The sequence below is a fragment of the Mandrillus leucophaeus genome, unplaced genomic scaffold (assembly GCF_000951045.1).
Source record: "Mandrillus leucophaeus isolate KB7577 unplaced genomic scaffold, Mleu.le_1.0 Scaffold699, whole genome shotgun sequence".
In the NCBI taxonomy this organism is placed as follows: domain Eukaryota; kingdom Metazoa; phylum Chordata; class Mammalia; order Primates; family Cercopithecidae; genus Mandrillus; species Mandrillus leucophaeus.
In genome coordinates, this window is record NW_012107574.1 from 723,039 (window position 1) to 742,284 (window position 19,246).

At 33.5% G+C, this 19,246-nt stretch overlaps 1 protein-coding gene across 1 annotated transcript in view; it reads right to left on the reverse strand.

Annotated features, from left to right (window-relative positions):
- Nucleotides 1-19,246, reverse strand: part of KIAA1468 (KIAA1468 ortholog) — a 123,470-nt gene that overhangs the window by 60,985 nt on the left and 43,239 nt on the right. Inside the window, exons 9-11 of the mRNA XM_011964392.1 lie at nucleotides 17,615-17,690; nucleotides 16,506-16,601; nucleotides 3,818-3,930 (exon numbers count right to left, since the gene is read on the reverse strand). Coding sequence (XP_011819782.1) covers nucleotides 3,818-3,930; nucleotides 16,506-16,601; nucleotides 17,615-17,690 — 285 coding nt within the window. The remainder of the gene's footprint in view (nucleotides 1-3,817; nucleotides 3,931-16,505; nucleotides 16,602-17,614; nucleotides 17,691-19,246) is intronic.

Here is a 19,246-nt window from a genome sequence, read left to right on the forward strand (position 1 = left end):
CAAAGAAAAAAAAAACAACTTAGAGTATTTACAAAGAAATAATCACACTTAGCAACCCAAATTAATAAATTAGGGTAGGAAAACATTCGAAGTTAGCTGAGATCCGGCCACTGCACTCCAGCCTGGGCCGCGACTCCATAAAAAAAAAAAAAAAAAAAAAAAAAAAAGAAGTCCAAAGGTAACTAAAACCAATGAGTAATTGGAATAATAAGAATGAAAATATTGCAGAACATTGGAGTGGGGCCAGTATTCCCTCTGCTTATTATAAAAATTTGGGTAACGTTTCCTCTATTAATTTATATATAACTTCAAACTTCAAAGACTTTCATAATTAAAGAGAAACTGGGATTTAACTGTTGAGGGAGTTTACTGGAGCCAACTTTCTGAGGATTATTAACAAACTTGGTCATTTTAAAACAAAATGACTGGAATAAAATGTGTTGCTAAGTTCATCACAATGCCTTCATAAGGAAAAAGTTTAAAGGGTTGTAGCAAAGTTTATGGAGGAAACTTTATACATGCATTTTTATAAGCATGTATCTAGAGCTTTACACATGCATTTTTGTGAACTTACATTGAGTGAAGCAGTAATTAATGCCAAAATGCTATTAAGGCTGTCAATCTGTTGAGTAACACTATTCATACCATGCACAAAGGTACTGGCAGTTTTCCAAAACATTTTACAGAAAAGTCAAGACCTGATATTGTAGGAACATATACATTTACATTTTGTCCATCAGGATACATTATGAGCTATGGTTGAAGAGTTTCTGGAAATTATTGAGACCACGAAAGTTTGGGCAAACAATCCTTCAATTCTGCAAATGGCCAGTGAACACCGTGCTTTATTGAGATTTGAAATTTATCAGCTGGGCACATGGCTCATGCTTGTAATCCCAGCACCTTGCAAAGTCGAGGCAGGCAGATCACTTGAGTCCAGGAGCTCAAGGCCAGCCTGGGCAACATGGCGAAACCCTGTCTCTCTAAAAAACACAACCATTAGTTGGGCATGGTGATGCATGCCTGTGGTCCCAGCTACTTGGCTACTTGGGAGGTGGGAGAATCACCTGAGCCTGGGATGGATGAGGTTGCAGTGAGCCATGATTGTGCCTCTGCACTCCAGCCTGGGAGACAGACTGAGACCCAGTCTCAGAAAAAAAAAAAAAAATCACTTATAACAAACATGGATTCAATTTTCAATAGTCTCAAATCTATTACTTTGTATTCAACATAAATTTGAAAACAGTGCATTTTTTTTTTTTTTTCATTCTGCTAGCTCTCCTTATTCCAGACAATCTTTTTCTTCTAAGCCTACATTTCTTTTGGCTCCCTTCTCTTGTTTATAATAGCCAGGAATTCTTGCCTGTTTTTTAGGCCATTAAATAATGTTTCAAAATGTTTCTCTGGTTCTTGTAATACATCATTTTCTAAGACATGCCTTTATTCTGAATTTAGCGTAATTGCTGTTTTCACTGTTAAGTGCAATTTTTATGGGGTTCATGTGGATTTTGCTTTCTATAGACTAATCTTTAATAAGGAGAAGTTGATCCAGCTCCAGTTCATTTTGAGAGAAAGGGAGGAGCCACAGTTAACAGCTTCACTCCCAGAGACATCTCAGATATATTAAAGAGATAATAATTTAATGTTGTTCTGCTGAATCCAGGTGTGCTTTTCTCCTTTTCTCAATGCACAGTTCTCTTGAGAATGATGATAATTTATACTATACAGGATTTGAAGTAGGCTGGAGTTTAATTCAGCCAAATATCATATATAAAAAAACTAACTCTCACTGTGTACTTCTAGGGCTATTTCTGGTCTTCATCTGGCTTTGTTTGTGGTAAAACCACATACTCAAGGATAAAAGATACCATTTGCCCATCTCCCTCTATTTCTTATTTACTGGGAATAACAATCTCTGAATGGATGAAGAAAGAGAAACACTGACAGCAGACTGAATGAGGACAGAAATAACTGACAGCCTTAGATAAAAACAATGTCTGTCTGACTTAGTGCATTCTACTTACTTGTTAGCCAACTGAAACATACTTTTCTCAAAGTGAAAACTACAAGGGTCTTCCTCAGCCAGCTTCATTAAATGAAATTAGAGTAACAGAAAATTTTCTCAGGCCCTTCAAATGGCTGACTGTTAACTTGTTTTTCAGAAATGTTAGTTTTTTTTACTTTTTAAATGTCTTTATAGCAAATTCCAATTTGGGAAGGAAATAAGAAGAAATGTCAACCTATCACTACCTTAAACTAGAACTTCTCTCTCTCAACAATCAAGATTGAAAAAAAATAAATTCCACTTACTTTCAGTTGGGAGAATCTCATTGTAAGGTAAACATTAAGAAGTAGCTCAGAATCTAACAAAATAGAATATATATACACATATTTCTAAGACGAGACACTTATTGAGATTACATGAATATCAAAACTCATTATTAGGCAATAAGCCATACGAACAGAATTCTTAAGAAGATAGAAAGTTTTGTGTATAAAAACTGCACCTCAATGTTTTAAGATAAATGGTTTCATGCAAAATCTGCATTTTGAGCTTTTATAGGTCTCAGGATTCATAAAAAATATCATTGAGAACATATGTAGACAGATGAAGTTGGGCTTTTCTAAAAAATCTGCTTTACTGAAGGTTAGTTAGGTTTCTATTTGAGAACATTAGAATGCCTGAGGAGGTCATCAGGTATGTACAATTTTCTGCTATGCTACCTACCTGGAACTTGTTGCGCTTGGAGAACAGAGGAGAAGAGTTGTTTTCTAGCCAACATATGATTTGGCTAGAATATGTTCACTCCCTCCCCCTTCCACTAGAGGGTTGGGGCATAATCTAATCAATTAGTAGTAGATGCTTCTCTACTAGAAAGCAGAAAAGTGTATTAATGGCAGATTATTTTTTCAGACAAAAGTAACTATCTTGCAATTTTCAGAGAACATTTACATTTTTGCAAGAAATTGAATTAGTCCTTCAAAAATACAAGATAATTTAGATAATGGCCTTCAGTACCTATATCTGTCTAGTCACCTTGAGAAACTTAACTTTTTTTTTTTTTTTGAGACAGAGGTTCACTCTTGTCTCCCAGGCTGGAGTGCAATGGTGCATTCTCGGCTCATTTGCAACCTCTACCTCTTGGGTTCAAGCGATTCTCCTGCCTCAGCCTCCTGAGTAGCTGGGATTACAGGCACCCACCACCATGCCCAGCTAATTTTTTTGTATTTTCAGAAGAGATGAGGTTTCACCATGTAGGCCAGGCTGGTCATGAATTCCTGACCTCAGGTGATCCGCCTGCCTTGGCCTCCCAAAGTGCTGGGATCACAGGCATGAGCCACGGCGCCTGGCTGAAACTTAACATTTTGAGAAGGTATAGAATTCCTTTTCAAAGATTTAAACAATGAGACTTGTAGACTATAGCAGGTGATCTATAGTAGTCTGATCTTAGTAGGATTTATACATATTTTAGAAAGCTATTTTTGTTTTAGGTTTTATTTATTATGCATGTGCTAAATTTCTTAAGAGTGATTTCCCTATTATCTATTTCTTTGTTGCAGTAAATTCCAGGTCTCTTTAAAAAGAGAAGGTGAGGAGGAAAGGGAACCTGATGATGACATTATAGTCTGAAAAGCATTTTCATAGGTTTTGAAACCATGAAGGAGTGAATCCATGATGGTGGAATGCTCCAGCGCTGCTAAAATAGATACTGGAAGGAAAGAAAGCATTTTACATTAAAATGCTAATCTTGATGCCTAATTAGTGAAATCAGTAAGTCATATTGTAATTCTTTTTCAAATATGTAATCATACCCACCTTTGCTCATCATCTGGCCTCTTGATCAAATTGAAAAGTATGTGGAGAAGCTGATCTCGCTCTTTAGGTTCAGGATGTAGACATGCTGTACACAATATGAGGGGGATCAACTCCTAAAGAAATATGAGGGTGGAAAATTTCAAATAAAAACACATTGCAGAATATTCTTTTTTTTTCTCCAGGATATTCTTAAATGGACATTTAAAGTGAAATAAACGTCAATATACAAAAGGGTAAATTTTAATTTTGTAAGGTTGGTAATTCAAGAGATGTTTACACTAAAACGTTTATGTGTTGGTTGTGGAGGAAATGTAAATAACAACATAACAAAAATTGCTTAAGATTCAACTAGCCTTGGTTTTTAATCTAGCACTTCCCAAGGGCCCACTAGCTTTTACACTAAATAACATTCCATTATGTGACATACTGACACTGTAATTTTAATTCTGAAAGTGTTTTTAAACAAAAGTTGCAAAAGTCCACTATAATTTAAAACTTAAAAAGATAATAAAAAATAAAGACCACTGTTCCCACTTCTATAAGGACAATATAATGTCCTTATGATTAGATCTAATAATTTTGTACCCTTAGCACTTGACTCAGTGCCTAATTAAAAAGACCACTTTCATAGATGTTGAATCGTCTCAGTACCATTACAAAGTATCAGTAGAAATATTTGATGTTGAAATATAAATTTTTAACAATATTTTGTTTTCTTCACATTCAATATGCAGAGGTAAATTCAGCATTTTGTAGGAAAGTAAGAACTAAAAGTTTATTTCTAAGAAATACTTGAAATTAGTTACGTTGTTTTACATTTTAATTAAGATGAAATTCTTTATACTAAAGTACATTCAAAATATATTAATGTTTTTCATTTGAGTGGATTTTCAAATCTAAGAAGAACAATGGTCCAAAAGTAATACAATATTTTTGTGAGAAATCCTCTAAGTTGTAAAAACAATATTTTGTAAATATAGTAAAGAAATCACTATGATGTAATTAAGGGAAGAATGACTACACGCATTTCTTTCCCACCTGCCTTGATACTCACCGAAAACTGTTAAGAGATTTAAAATAGAAATTGATCACTATGTAATAATGTACGATTATTATTGTCTGTAATAATATAACCTAAAAAAAAAAATGTAACCTGAAGAAAAGCATGATAAAAAGTCTACACTGTTGAAGTGTTTTCACACTTTGAAGATGCTTCCTAAGAAAGAGATGATTTTTCGAAGAGTTGAAACTGAAGCTTAAATGTATGACTAGAAGTCTCTCTCTATTATTTCTAAAGTCTTTATCTATTATAAACCTTAAATTTGAAGTTACAAAGGTATAGGTAAGACGAGCTAAGAATGTATCTGAGAAAAAAAGAATGTGAAACATTTATTCTGCCATTTTCAGTCTTCCTGTTTGGGCACCTCTCTAGGTTTTACCTTAGTGAATAATTCAAAAGGAATAAAAAATTAGGAAAAAAAATTTTGCACTGGGAATGAGAGACAGAGCATATGTATAGATCCTATATGTTTTCCCTAGAGGTTTAATGTAATGCTTGATGGATTAGTCCTGATTCTGTAGAAGAAAATGAACAACCTTTTACAAAATAGTAAATATTCTGTCTGGCTGGAAATTTAACAATATTAGGGTAGGAGATCATTAATAGCAAGGAGTACCCTAATCCTTAGTTGATTCCATATGGGCTGCTGAGAGGCAATGATACTAATGAGAGGACTAAGACATTGCATCATCAGGGTATACTACTGAGAGTAGAACCATAAGGATGAAAAGTAGTTATTCTGGAAGCATTAAAAAAGTGAGAAGCTATTCTAATGCCTGAAAACCAAGAAAGGCCCTAAAAATTTTATTTGTACTTTGTCTTCATGTCAGATCTTGTTTCCTCCTAATCCCCCTTCCTGCTTTCCCATCATCTCTACATGTATACTTCTCATACTGTTTAAAGTTATGAAATGAAGGTAAGATAGCAGCTATAATTGCTAACACACACACACACACACACACACACACACACTTAAAATGTAGAGTATAATCTTTTACTTCATCTCAAAAACAAGCATACAAAAACAACTGTGTTGCTCTTCATCCTTTATGTCTTATATTTTATTTTCTTTTTCTTTTTTATCATGAGGCTTAGTGATCCTTAATCAAGGAGGAAGTTTAAGTCATACATTAATATGGACAATATTTTAACTGAAATATGGCTACAGATGTGCCAAACTGAGAACTCTGGCCCAGGAGCTGAAAGAGTTCTTACCTTGGTTTACTCCTTAGTACCAAAGAAACTAAAGAAAAGCACAAATTTCTCTTTCAGTTTCTTAAAGTGAAACATGTAGGAATTCAGATTAATGCACAAACGGAAAACACTTCACAGACATTCTGCAATTTATCTATTGCTGATAATTTTTCCTTCTGAAAGCAAAGATGGCCTAAAAAAGCCTGTTCAACACAGCAGTCGCTACGATCAATTCAAACTGACATATTAGAAGGAAAGTATTTGTGAGTCCTTGTCTCCTTGAACCTTAAATTTCTGTGAATTTAGGACTTTGAAAAAAATACTTTTCACTTTTCTTAATCACAGTAATAATTGATATTGCCATCAGCTTTTATTTCTTGCCGGCAAATTAACAATATATGGGAAGTCACTGCCAATAATTTTTGGTTGCTATTCCATGCCAACAAGAGTAGTCCACCTTGGCATATTACGGCTATGGCAGTTACAACTCAGAGTGTAAAGGATGCCGGATGGCTTCTTCCTCTTACAGCAACACAGAGCTGAGAAGAGGTCCAGTAAGTGAGGAAGAAACATGCAGAAGGAGTGGTCTGTTTCTGACAGAGCCAGCAAGGACACGATTAGGATAATTGCTAGATTGAGACTGGCCCCAAATCTGCTAATTTCTCCATTATCCATTTATTTATAACTTTTATTTGTATTGCTATTAAAATAAAATAATAGATTCCATAAGTATATGTCTGTTACTTATTCCCATTTATTGTAAATTCATCTTTCAAGCCTTTGAAACACTAATAAATCCACACCAGAATTTACTAAGTTTGTATTTACCATTTTCAGACTATTCATAAGTTAATAGACTTGAATCAATATTCTCCCTTTGGCATCACCTCTCACACTGAAAAAGTACAGTCTTAAAACTTTCTTTATAATTCTGAATACAGCATTTAAAAAATGGTGATTAAATTTCCATCAGAAGACAAGGTGTTCTAAAAATATCTTTGAAAGACTAAATGTAAATGAGAATAATAGAGCAGTAAAAAATCCTTAGGCATATTAGATTTAATATCTCATATAATATTAAAATAATAACCATGGTAAGAAAATACCTATGACTTGGGTAATATCAGATCCAAGAGGTAATTTTTCTGCTTCACATAATAAACTTATGTGTCCGCATTTCCTTCTTTTTATTAAGAGACTGGGTCTTGTTATATTGCCCAGGCTTGAAGGCAGTAGGCTATTCACAGGCGTGATCGTAGCACACTACTGCCCCAAACTCCTGGGCTCAGGAGATCTGTTGAGGGCAGTGACTATCGGGGGCTGATGTTGCTCTGAGCAGTAAAAATAATTTGCCAAGACAGTTGTGGGTAAAGAAAGGCAGATTTATTAGACAAAGTAGGAAAATACATTGCAAGAAAGGAAAGGGCAGACCAGCAAGACAGGAGCTAACTGCAAGGAGACAAAAAGTTGCTGGTGCTCATGCTGTGTGCTGAAGAGGGCTTTGTGCAGTACTGATAAAGCCAAGGTTGCAGTGAGCTAACTTGCATTTTTCTATTGGCTGAGGTGTCTGGTGATAGCTTTGTGCAGGAAAACCGTGAGTTATTTGTATAGGAGGGCTACGTGTCCTGGACCATGAAGAAAAGCAGACTTACAGCTTATCCACTTTCTTTTTTTTTTTGAGACGGAGTCTTGCTCTGTCGCCCAGGCTGGAGTGCAGTGGCCGGATCTCAGCTCACTGCAAGTTCCGCCTCCCGGGTTCACGCCATTCTCCTGCCTCAGCCTCCCGAGTAGCTGGGACCTCGCCCCGCTAGTTTTTTTTTTTTTTTTGTATTTTTTAGTAGAGACGGGGTTTCACCGTGTTAGCCAAGATGGTCTGGATCTCCTGACCTCGTGATCCGCCCGTCTCGGCCTCCTAAAGTGCTGGGATTACAGGCTTGAGCCACCGTGCCCGGCCAGCTTATACACTTTCTTTTTTTTTGCTTTCCCTCAGTCTCGCCAGGCCAACTCCCACTCCTTATTTAGAACTCCACAAGATCCTCCTGCCTCAGCCTCCTGAGTAGCTGGAACTATGTGTCACTGTGCCCAGCTAATATATCCATACTTTCAGCAATAGGAATCTTTAATATTTTAAAACATGATTTGGCAACATAGAGAGTACTCAGTAATGTGTATTGAAGTGAAATATTTAAGAGTGTCTATGATCATTAAAGAGAAAATCAGTATAGTAATCCTACTGCAGAATTTCTAGGATTTTTAGATTTCATTAATAGAAGAGGACTGGAATTCGAAACTAGCCTGGGCAAGATGGCAAAACCCCACCTCTACCAAAAATACAAAAATTAGCTGGGTGTGGTGCTGTGCACCCGTAGTCACAGTTACTTGGGAGGCTGAGGTAGGAGGATCTATTGAGGCCAGAAGGTCAAGGCTGCAGTGAGCTGTGATCGCGCCACTGCACTCCAGCCTGGGTGACAGAGTGAGACCCTGTGATCCAAAAAAATAAAAAAAGAAAATGGTTTTCTTTGAGTCAATGGTAATCTTTTGAAATTTAAATTTCAATATTTAATATCTATATTTAAACAAATCGAGATAATTCTTTTGCATAATCCAAAGGAAAGAATCTATGCTGAAAACAATTGGGGGTGGAGTAGAAATGACTGAAGAAGGAAGGAAAGACAATAAGCAATATAGAAATATCTGTTTCAAAGCACCTAAGATATCCTTGGCTTATCAGTACTCTAATTGTCAAGATTATATACAAATATAATGTGATATCATATTTACTTATTATTTTATTTGGATTTTTATTTTGATTATATCCAAATATAATGAGACATTATTTTACTTTTAGTGTCAAGATACAAGATACACTTGTATCTTGGCTGATCCGTACCCTAATTGTCACATTACACTATATCCAAATATATTTCTATCCAAATATATATTACATTTGGATATAATGTGAAAATTAGGGTACGGATCAGCCAAGATACAAGTGTATAAAATTTAATACATAGCACAGAAGGCATGGAGGAATCCAAACAAAAGGTTTATCAGTACCAGACAAGGAGGGTCAAGAAGGTAATGTAAACATGTAAAATAAAGGGTATAAGGAAAACAATAATGCAAACATGATGATAAACAGTACTAACATGGGGTTTTAGTGACTAGGGGCTAAAAAGTAGGGCAGCAACTGTGGCTAACTAGAGATCCCATGTCCCACCTACTGGGGACAGGAACTGTGCTCCAATTGAAAAAATCGTTTGGAAATGTAAGTCTAGTGCTCTTAGACTGGAGGAAAACTTCAGACTAGGAGTTTTCAAAAAAAGCCCAAATTTTGTATTTTTAGGTAAAATATCAGTTTTTAAAAGTCTGATAACTAGCACATCACTTTTAACATTACTGAGTAGGCCAAACAAAACCTATCTGTGAGCCTTTGTTGGTCTGTAGATAGCGTACAACCTCTGATTTAAGTTTTCAGTTGAAACTTTTCAGTATGTTCCTGTTCATATAAAAAGGAAACCCAATAAAGACAGACATTACAAAGACTCACATAAGAAAAAAAAAAAAAGATTACTCACCTCTGTAAAAGTTTTACAATTCAAGGGCTGCTAAAAATACCTATTCTTAGAATTATTAATATTAAATATCTATAATTTCTGGGGCTCAATCTTTAGGAAACCTAAGTACTTAAATAACCTTACCTCAAGTCTCACTATTGCTAAAGAAATGTGATTTACTCACAAAATTAAGTATGCACACATGCCAACATCACATAGGTATAAAGAAGATAGTCAAAACTACCTATCTACTTTATTACACTTATCCACTCTACTACTGTATAAATCTCATAGAGTTATGATTCTCTGAGGTGATCATTACTCATAAGTTTTCCATGAAGGAAACATGAATGACAATGCAAAAGATCAAAGTCTAGTTTCTCATAAGACGGGAGGACTGTAGAGGTACCAACTACTTTAAAAACTTTTAGGGAATTGGTTCTTTCCCTTGACTTTTTTGTTACAGTTTTACTGAGATAAGTGGTTTTCTCTTTTGCCTTTTCAATGACAGTTTTATTGAGATATGCTTCATCTTTCATAAAGTTCATCCATTTCAAGTGTATATTCAGTGGTTTTTAGCATATTCAGAGTTGTACAGTCATCATCACAATATAATTTTGGAAGACTTCCAATATCCCAAAAGCTGGTCTCTATTAAATCTCTCCTCTTTTCCACTCCCATCTCAGCCCCAGATTTCTCCTTTGATTTTCCAGCTTAGCTAGCTGATAGAATATATTTCCTTGGCACAGAATGAAACTGAAAGTTAAATTTTGATATATGATTACCAAAAATGCTACTTGAAGTAATCTTTCATAAAATTTTATTTTTTAATTATAGAATTTCCTCTTCAAATGTGGTTAAAGCAGAAATTGTGAAAAACCAACAACTTTAGCTTATTTACTATATACATTTATCAAATGATAAAGATATTTGTTCTATAATTTGGCTCAAAAGATTCAAGTTTCCTCAACCAATCCATTAAAATGAACTGCTATGTAAGCCACATATAAAAAATCAGTCCATCTTTTATTTTTGTCTCCCAAAATGAACAGGCAAGGAACTACAGAAAGATCAACTAAACCCATGGCCAGCAGAAGGAAATAATAAAGATTACAGTAGAGATAAATATTTGACTTTAAAATATAAGTTAGTAAAAAGAGACTACCATTATTTCAAAGAATCTAAGAGGTATATATTTTTGTTAAACTTTAGTATCTTTGAAATATGGGTATATCTTACGATAGACAGCATGCCATAATTCAATTGGGATTCTTTTTCTTTCTTAAAGAAACATAACTGTTACAACCAATTGCATCTTAGATTTAAAATAAGATACACTGAATTAAAAAATATTATAATTGTAACCTGAAGATTGAGTAAAGTTGTTACTTTTTTCTTTTTCCTGTTTTAAAGAAAAACAAATAATGCTAATACCTATATTCATCATGCTTTCTATTTAAAAAAGTTTAATTTATTGGACAGCTTTGATTAAATCTTTATCCTATACTATCTTTAAAACAGTGGGTCACAAAATCAGTTGAAGGGTCATGAACAGCATGTTTTTCTTTTTAAATTGCTTATTTAAGGATTTTCTTCTTTACTTTTCCAAAATATTTATAAAATCGTGTTTGCTATTGCTTGTCTTTACTATGTTTTATAAAACTTTTAGTTTTATATATGTAAGTACGTACTGATACATGACGTAAAACATCTTTTTTACTGAAGGTGTAGTCAAAGTTTGAAAACACTAATAGTAAGTTCTTTATATCATGATATAAAAAGTAAAATCTAATGTTAAGTATAAAAACAGCAAAGTAGAGAATAGTACATAGAATATGGTATCATTTGTTTAAATCATGGGGAAGAGATCACATATTTGAATTTATACATGCACAAAGTATCTCTGAAAGAATATAAGACAGTTCTACAATAATAGTTGGAGTCTTCAATACCCTACTTTCATACTGCACAGAAATTCTAGACAGAAGGTCAATAAGGAAATAGAGAACCCAAACTTTATAAAACAACTAAATCTAATAAAATTATACAGAACACTCCACTCAACATCAGCAGAATATATATTCTTCTCAAATGCACACAGAACATTCTCCAGGACCGACCATAAGTTAGGCAAAGGTAATTCTTAGTAAGTTTAAAAGATCAAAAACATATGAAGTATTTCTCTGACTATAATTGAATGAAATTAAGAATCAGTAACATAAGAAAAATGGAACATCCACGAATATGTGGCTATTAAACAACATGCTCTTAAATAAGCAATAGCTCAAGGAAGAAATCATGAAGTAAACGAGAAAACATTGAGATGAATGAAAATGAAAACAATATACCAAAACTAATGGGATATAGCAAAAGCAGTACTCAGAGGGAAATTTATAGCTATAAATACCTGTATTTAAAAAGATCTCAAGTCAGTAATTCAATGTCTTATGGAACTACAGAAAGATCAAACTAAATCCAAGGCCAGCAGAAGAAAAGAAATAATAAAGATTAGAGCAGAGATAAATGAAACATCGACTAGAAAAACAATGAAGAGAATTAACAAAATCAAAAGTTGGTTCTCGAAAAGAGAAACAAAATTGACAAACGTTTAGCTAGACTGACTGAAAAAGAGAGAAGATGCAAATAACTAGGATCAGAAATGAAAGCAGGGATGTTAGTACCGACGTTACAGAAATTAAAAGAAATAAGTTAATACTATGAACAACTGCTCATCAACAAATCAGATAATCAAGATGAAATGAACTAATTCCTAGAATCACAGAAATCACCAAACTGATTCAGTAAGTAGAAAATCCCAACAGGCATATAACAAGGAAACAGACTGAAGAGTTCCTATACCCATCAAGCCAGCTTTAGCCCAATACCAAAACCAATACCAAATACCAAAACACAAGATAAGAAAACAACCACAGAACAGTATCCCTTATTAATATAGACACAAAAATACTCAACAAAATACTAACAACAGATCCAAAAGCACATTAGAAGGTTTATAAACCAACACCAAATGGGATGTATCTCATGAATGCGAGGGTGGATTAACATAAAATTAGGCAATGTATTAATAACGCAGGCATATCACAGTAGAACGAAGGGGGAAAAATCACATTATCATTTTAACAGGTGCAGAAAAAGCATGTGGCAAATTCAATGCCATTTTATGATAAGAACATTTAGCAAACTAGGGATAAAAGGAAACTTCCTTAATACGACAAAAGGCATTTATAAAAATTCTATAGCAAACATCATAGTCAATGGTGAAAGATTGAAGCTTTCCTGTAAGATCAGAAACAAGGCAAGGGTATCTGCTTTCTCAAAACATTACCATCCAAATTGTACTGGAAGTCCTAGCTAGAGCAACTAAGCAACAGGAAAAAATAAAAGCCATCTAAATGGTAAAGAAGAAGCAAAACTATCTCTCTACGTGCAGATGACACGATTCTATATATGTAGAAAATATCATAGAATCCATAAAAAATGATTAGAGTTAATAAGCAAATGCAGCAAAGTTGCAAGATTTAAGATCAACACACAATGACCAGTGTTGTTTTGATAAATCAGGATAAATCTTTCCTTTTTTGAAAAGAAAATTAAAAGAACAATTCCATTTACAATATCATCCAAGAGAACAAAATACCTAGGAATAAATTTAGCCAAAGAAGTGAAAGAACTGTACACTGAAAACTACAAAATATTACTGAAAGAAATTAAAGATCTAAAAACAAAAAGACATTCCACGTCCGTGAACTGGAAAACTTAATGTTGTTAGGATGACAATACTCCCAAAGAGATCTATAAATTTAATGTAATCTCTATAAAGATTTCAGTGACCTGTTCTGCAGAAGTGAAAAGCTGAGCATCAAATTCATATGGAACTGCAAGGGACCCTGAGCAGACAATAGTGAAGTGCAGTTAGAGGACTCATATGTCCCAATTTCAAAACTGACTACAAACAACAGTTATCAAAACAGTGTGGTAGTGGCATATGGCTAGACATACAGACCAATGGAACAGAACTGAAAGTCCAGAAATAAACCCGAAGAATCTAGGCCCAACTGATTTTTGACAAAAGTAGCAAGACTGTTCAAAAGAGGAAATTTTTTATCTTGAACAAATGTTTCTGGATAACTGGATAGCCATATGAAAAGAATAAAGTTAGACCCTGTTTCACTCCATATGTAAAAATTAACTCAAAATGAATCATTGACCTAAATATATATAAAAAATGTTTTCTTGTAATTGTTTTATAGCTTTAGCTCTTATATATATTCATATACATATATATATCTTCTATAACACTGATTTGGCAATGGTTTCTTAAAATTGATACTTAAAGCACAAACAACACGAGAAAAAAATGGATAAATCAGATTTCATAAAAATGGAAAACATTTGCCCATCAAAGGATATGGTCAAGAGTGTAAAAAGAAAACCTACAGGATGAAAGAAAATATTTGCGAATCATATATATGATACGGGTTTACTACCCAGAATATATAAAAAACCCCGAACTCAAAAACATGAAGAAAAACAATCAAATTCAAAAATGGTCAAACGACTTGACCATTTGCTAGAAGCTAGCAAAATTGACTGCATATGGGACAGAAGCTCAAGGACAGGAAAAAAGGAATTTTCATTGTACATTTTTTTACATTAAAAAAAGTTAAACCATGTAAACATATTAATCAAAACATTAAACCCTGTTTCTAATGCTTTATTTAATCAGCCAAGATATTACTATGTTCAGTTTACTAAAGAACATTTAAATTTTATTTAAATACCAACAAAAAGGCTTTTGCTGACAGGAGTATACCAAATATGAGAAATAAGAAGTCAAAATATTAATCCTTCAATCACAGGAGTTTTATAAAAATGTAGATTTAATGTTTAAGACCCGGAGTTTGAGGCTATAGTGAACCATGACTGTGCCACTGTACTCCAGCCTGAGTGACAGCGTGAGAGCCTGCCTCAAATAAAAAAACCCCAAAAAACAAACAAACAAAAAGAAACAACAACAACTCTGTCTCCCCATAGAGATATTTAGATTTATAAGAAGAAATAGGGGTGAAATATTAAAAAGTAATTCAATATCAAGAGATGTAATGAAAAAATGTTTTGTTCTTTTATGCCTAGGGATTGATTTTAAATACTCTAAGACATATTTCATTATTTATCAATTTAATTTTGAGGAAATATAATTTCATTTTATTATAAATGGCAACTTTTCTGATAAAACATACAAATAATTAAATGAACAAAGATAGATGATCAGTTTTTCATGAAATTATATATTTTTAATTATAAAAAATTTAAAATCAGCCAGAAAAGTAAACATCATACCACAAATTAGTTCTATGTGTGCATATATGTATATAATCTGTATGTATAACGTATCTGATTACTGATGATGCAAATTTATAAATATTTCATGCAGTACAATCAGATTTTAGTGGTAGTCTTTTATGATAATATGACAAATTAAAATAAAAAAGCTAAAACTGAATTTCATAATAATTAGATTTCTGTAATACTCTAAAGATGATATTAAGGAAATACAGTAAAAGGGATGCAAACGTTAACACATTACATGGATTATGTTACAAGCTAAAAAAGGAAAAGAAGCTCAAACACCATTCTGCCAGGCAGAACTGCAAAACAATCTGAAATTGGACACTGATCCTTCAAGACATATAAGACTTTCCATACTTATTAATATCTTATGACTATTTTAAAATAATTAGGTAAAAATAAAGCCATCGTAGGAAAATAATCTTTTTAATTGTTTTTATTAAAAATACCTATGGGGATAAAAAATTTTAAAGCTCTACATGTTTTCTTGAGGATCAGTACTAATTTCTTGTGCTAAATGGATAATTGAAAATAAGCTTTAAATGGGTTTTGCCAATGCATTATGTACCTATATGTACTGTAGGTCCCAGAAACTATGAGTAAAATCAGTGGTAAATATTAAGAAAATGACAATAGAAAGTTACATGATACACTCTAAAATATTCTTCATCTATTCTTTATAAAATTTTTTTGATCAAAAATTTTATCTCAAAAACAGAATTCAATAAAATAATTTAAATTATCTGCAAATAAATAATCCACTGTCATTTAAATGAGATTATAGATAACTTCCCATTAATCTTTTATTGACTAAATATAACTATATTTAATAATAATTTATAAATACAACCATAAAGATAACTTCCTATAGTGTTTATGGATCATAACATAGGCTATGTGGACTCAAATATATTTGCAAATGTATTTTGGATACTTAAAGCATCTGTCAATAACTGGTTAACTGTAAGAAAAATAAAAAAGGAACTTTAAAAAGTTGTTGTAGTCAATATGACAACTATCCTATCATAAGAGAAATGTGATTTATTGCCAAATGAGCATAATAACACATTTATAATCAGCAACTGTAAGTACATTTATGACTAGTGTTATATTATTCATCCCTGTTAATTTTCAATACAAAGAGTGTCCATTTCTGTAGACAAATAAAGCATATCATACCAAGAGCACAGATAATTAGTTAACTGGTAATGTGAAAACCAGACAGTGTTCATGGCACATAAATGGACCTACAGTAATAGTTAGTGCTGCAGAAGCTAACAATGCTTTAAGCAAAATTGGAAAACATGAATACCATGCAGTTTTACTGAACTCACCTGACAGAGGTGTAAAACCATTCTCTAGGAGCAGAGATGCATGCACAAAAGTAAGAATATGATTGCAAGTAATAGACTTTAAGAAAATAAAAATATAACACTCAACTTCAAAATGACAAAAAATGGACAACATGATGGGATTACTGGGACGAAAATACTTTTATGTGTCTTACCTCCCTCTTTGCCAATAGCACATTGGGAACAATGTGAGGCAGGCAGCGTCCCAGCATTAACATAACGCTTTTTTCACTATCTGCAATACGAGACACCTAGAAAACCAAATAATAAACAATGATAGTGGAGAACTTCTGTGCACAATAATATAGCAAAGTTCATTTGTTAGGTTCTGACACCTCTGCTCTAAACACACATTCCAATATTTTAACTTATAATAACAACAACAACAGCAACAGTGCTCCAATCAACATCAATATTTCTTTGGGCTAGAAACAGATTTAAAATACCATTAAAATCAAGGGTGAAGCCAAGAAGACCTAATGGGCTTCATTTCTGGGAACAAGTAGGGGGGATAGCACAGGAGTAGGGCAGCCTCAATGTTTCTTTTTGTCCATGAAGAGATGCTCACAAAGCTACAACCAGTAGCGATAGTGATAATCTGTACAAAGAACTTGGAAATACAAGGCGTAGGCTACGGAAGGTGATCCAGTCTTACAATGAGGATTGCCAGAGTGCACCCAAACCATCCTCTAACTAGCTCTGTGATCTTCTCAATAGCATTGTGGAACACAAGCCCATGGGAAGTCAAGTGAAATGAAACACAAAACAGCTAGAAAAGGAGGAGTGAGTACAGAGGTAAGAAAAAACAATAATAATAAAATACCCCCTCAAGACCAATCTGCAAAAATAAATACAAAATAGTTGAGAAAAACTAATATGCAAGCTAATAAACTCAACTATTGGACATAACCACTCCTAATGAAATGAAAATAATGGAGTAATTTAAATAGACAATTAATATATAAACAGTGTACACTTAAGTTGGTTTTCTGAATTATATCTAAGAGATGCTGTCATTAGACATACTACTAAAAACAGAGTTTATAAAAGGTCACTTTAATGTTAATACAAAAACCAGAAATAATCAACTACTTTACTTAAAAGTTAAAAATGTTAGGAACTATATCTTACAGCATTCTTTTAAATAATGGATTTGCATTTGAAATATAGCCTTATCACAGATGCTTCTGTAGAAGAGAAACTAAAAAGAAGAAAAAAAGTAGAATGTTTTTAAAAACTTGTGGAAATAGGTGGTATAATTTACCTCGTATCCTAAACGACTATCTGCTGACATTCGACAAAAAGAGAGTAGTGCTTGATGGAATGCAGGAGACAATTTCCTAGAAGAAAATGTTGTATGAAAAAGAGACAATATCAAATAATTACCATTGACATTTAAGGAGAAATTTAAGTTACATATTATAACTTCCATTCCAGCATTAATCCTACCCCACAAATGCTAATCAGATTTCTGAGCCATCAGTGACTTGAAGAACACTTCACTGGAGAAACTTACTTATATAGGTCATTTAGGAGAAAAAAAATCAATAGTAACTGGTGTTCTTGCAGTAATTTGATGTTATGTGAAAAAATGGCAGTTACAGTTAGTGGATCAAACCTAAAGTGGTATAGTAGATCAATGACTATAGAACTGATTTGAAAATCGGAAATAAGGACTTTCTCCAACCCCAATTCTCCATGGTCCCAAAAAGATAAACAGAAAGGTAAAGTGGATACAAAGGTTGACCTGGTATATTGCTGAGAGGAATTAAAGTTTTGCAGATATATATAGCTAATGATAAATCTGAATATTAGAAAACCACATACAATAAGTCTAAAGATAAATGGAGGCGCAGCTCATTCAATATTCATGATACATTTTAAAGAAAGTTTCTGTTTGCAGTTGAAAATATTAGCCTATTTATGTTTAATAAAGGAGGTTAAAACATTATATTTCTAAAACACTACCAGTCTCTATGTAGTATTATTCATGAAATTATGACTATGAGTTGTACTTTATGTGTTAAATCTGCAAAGAAAAGGCTAACATCAATAATTAGATAATAAAGCTTATTTAGTATACACCACAAAGTGGCGCTCAGTAATTTCTATGAATACAGAGTACTGTACCAAAGCTTGAGCCTTTTGCTGTTTTATGCTCCTCTCATATTCCCTCAGAGGGGAACCACAATCCTTCCACTTGCCCAAGTCAGAAACCTCAAATCAGGCTTGATCCTTTTTTTTGAGACGGGGTCTTGCTGTATTGCCCATGCTGTCTAGAACTCCTGGGCTCAAGCGATTCTTCCATCTCAGCCTCCTAAGTAGCTGGGATTAGAGGCAAATGCCATCGTCCCTGGCTTCCTTCCCTTTATTTTTACCCCAAATCCATTCAGTCTTTCAACTTCTAATAATCTTGCAGATTCCAATAATCTTGCAGATCCATATACTTCTTTCCCTTCCCATTACCAATGTTTCAATATAGAACAGGCCTCCATCATTTCTTACTTGGGTTCTTCCAACATACACCCGTATAGTTTCCTTGCTCCCAGTCTTGCTACCTTCCAATTACCTCTAGCTCAGAGGACCCTTTCTAAAGCTTAGATACCATCATGTCCCAACCTCTACAATGAATTAATGCAAGCTTACATGACTTCTTAGACTTTGCTTATTTCTCCAACTTTGTCTTCTATCCTTCCTTTCACTAGCATTATTTGCTTAAGCCTTACTAAGTCCTTCTTTGTTCCCCTAAAGCACTGTCTTGTTTGTGCACATGGGAACACTCTTTCTTTTACCTCTTTGCTTGTTAACTCTTACATAGTTTTCAAATCTTGGATGACACTTCTATGAAGCCTTCCTGCTCTAAAGACTAGGTTAGTGCCTTGATTACATGTTCCCA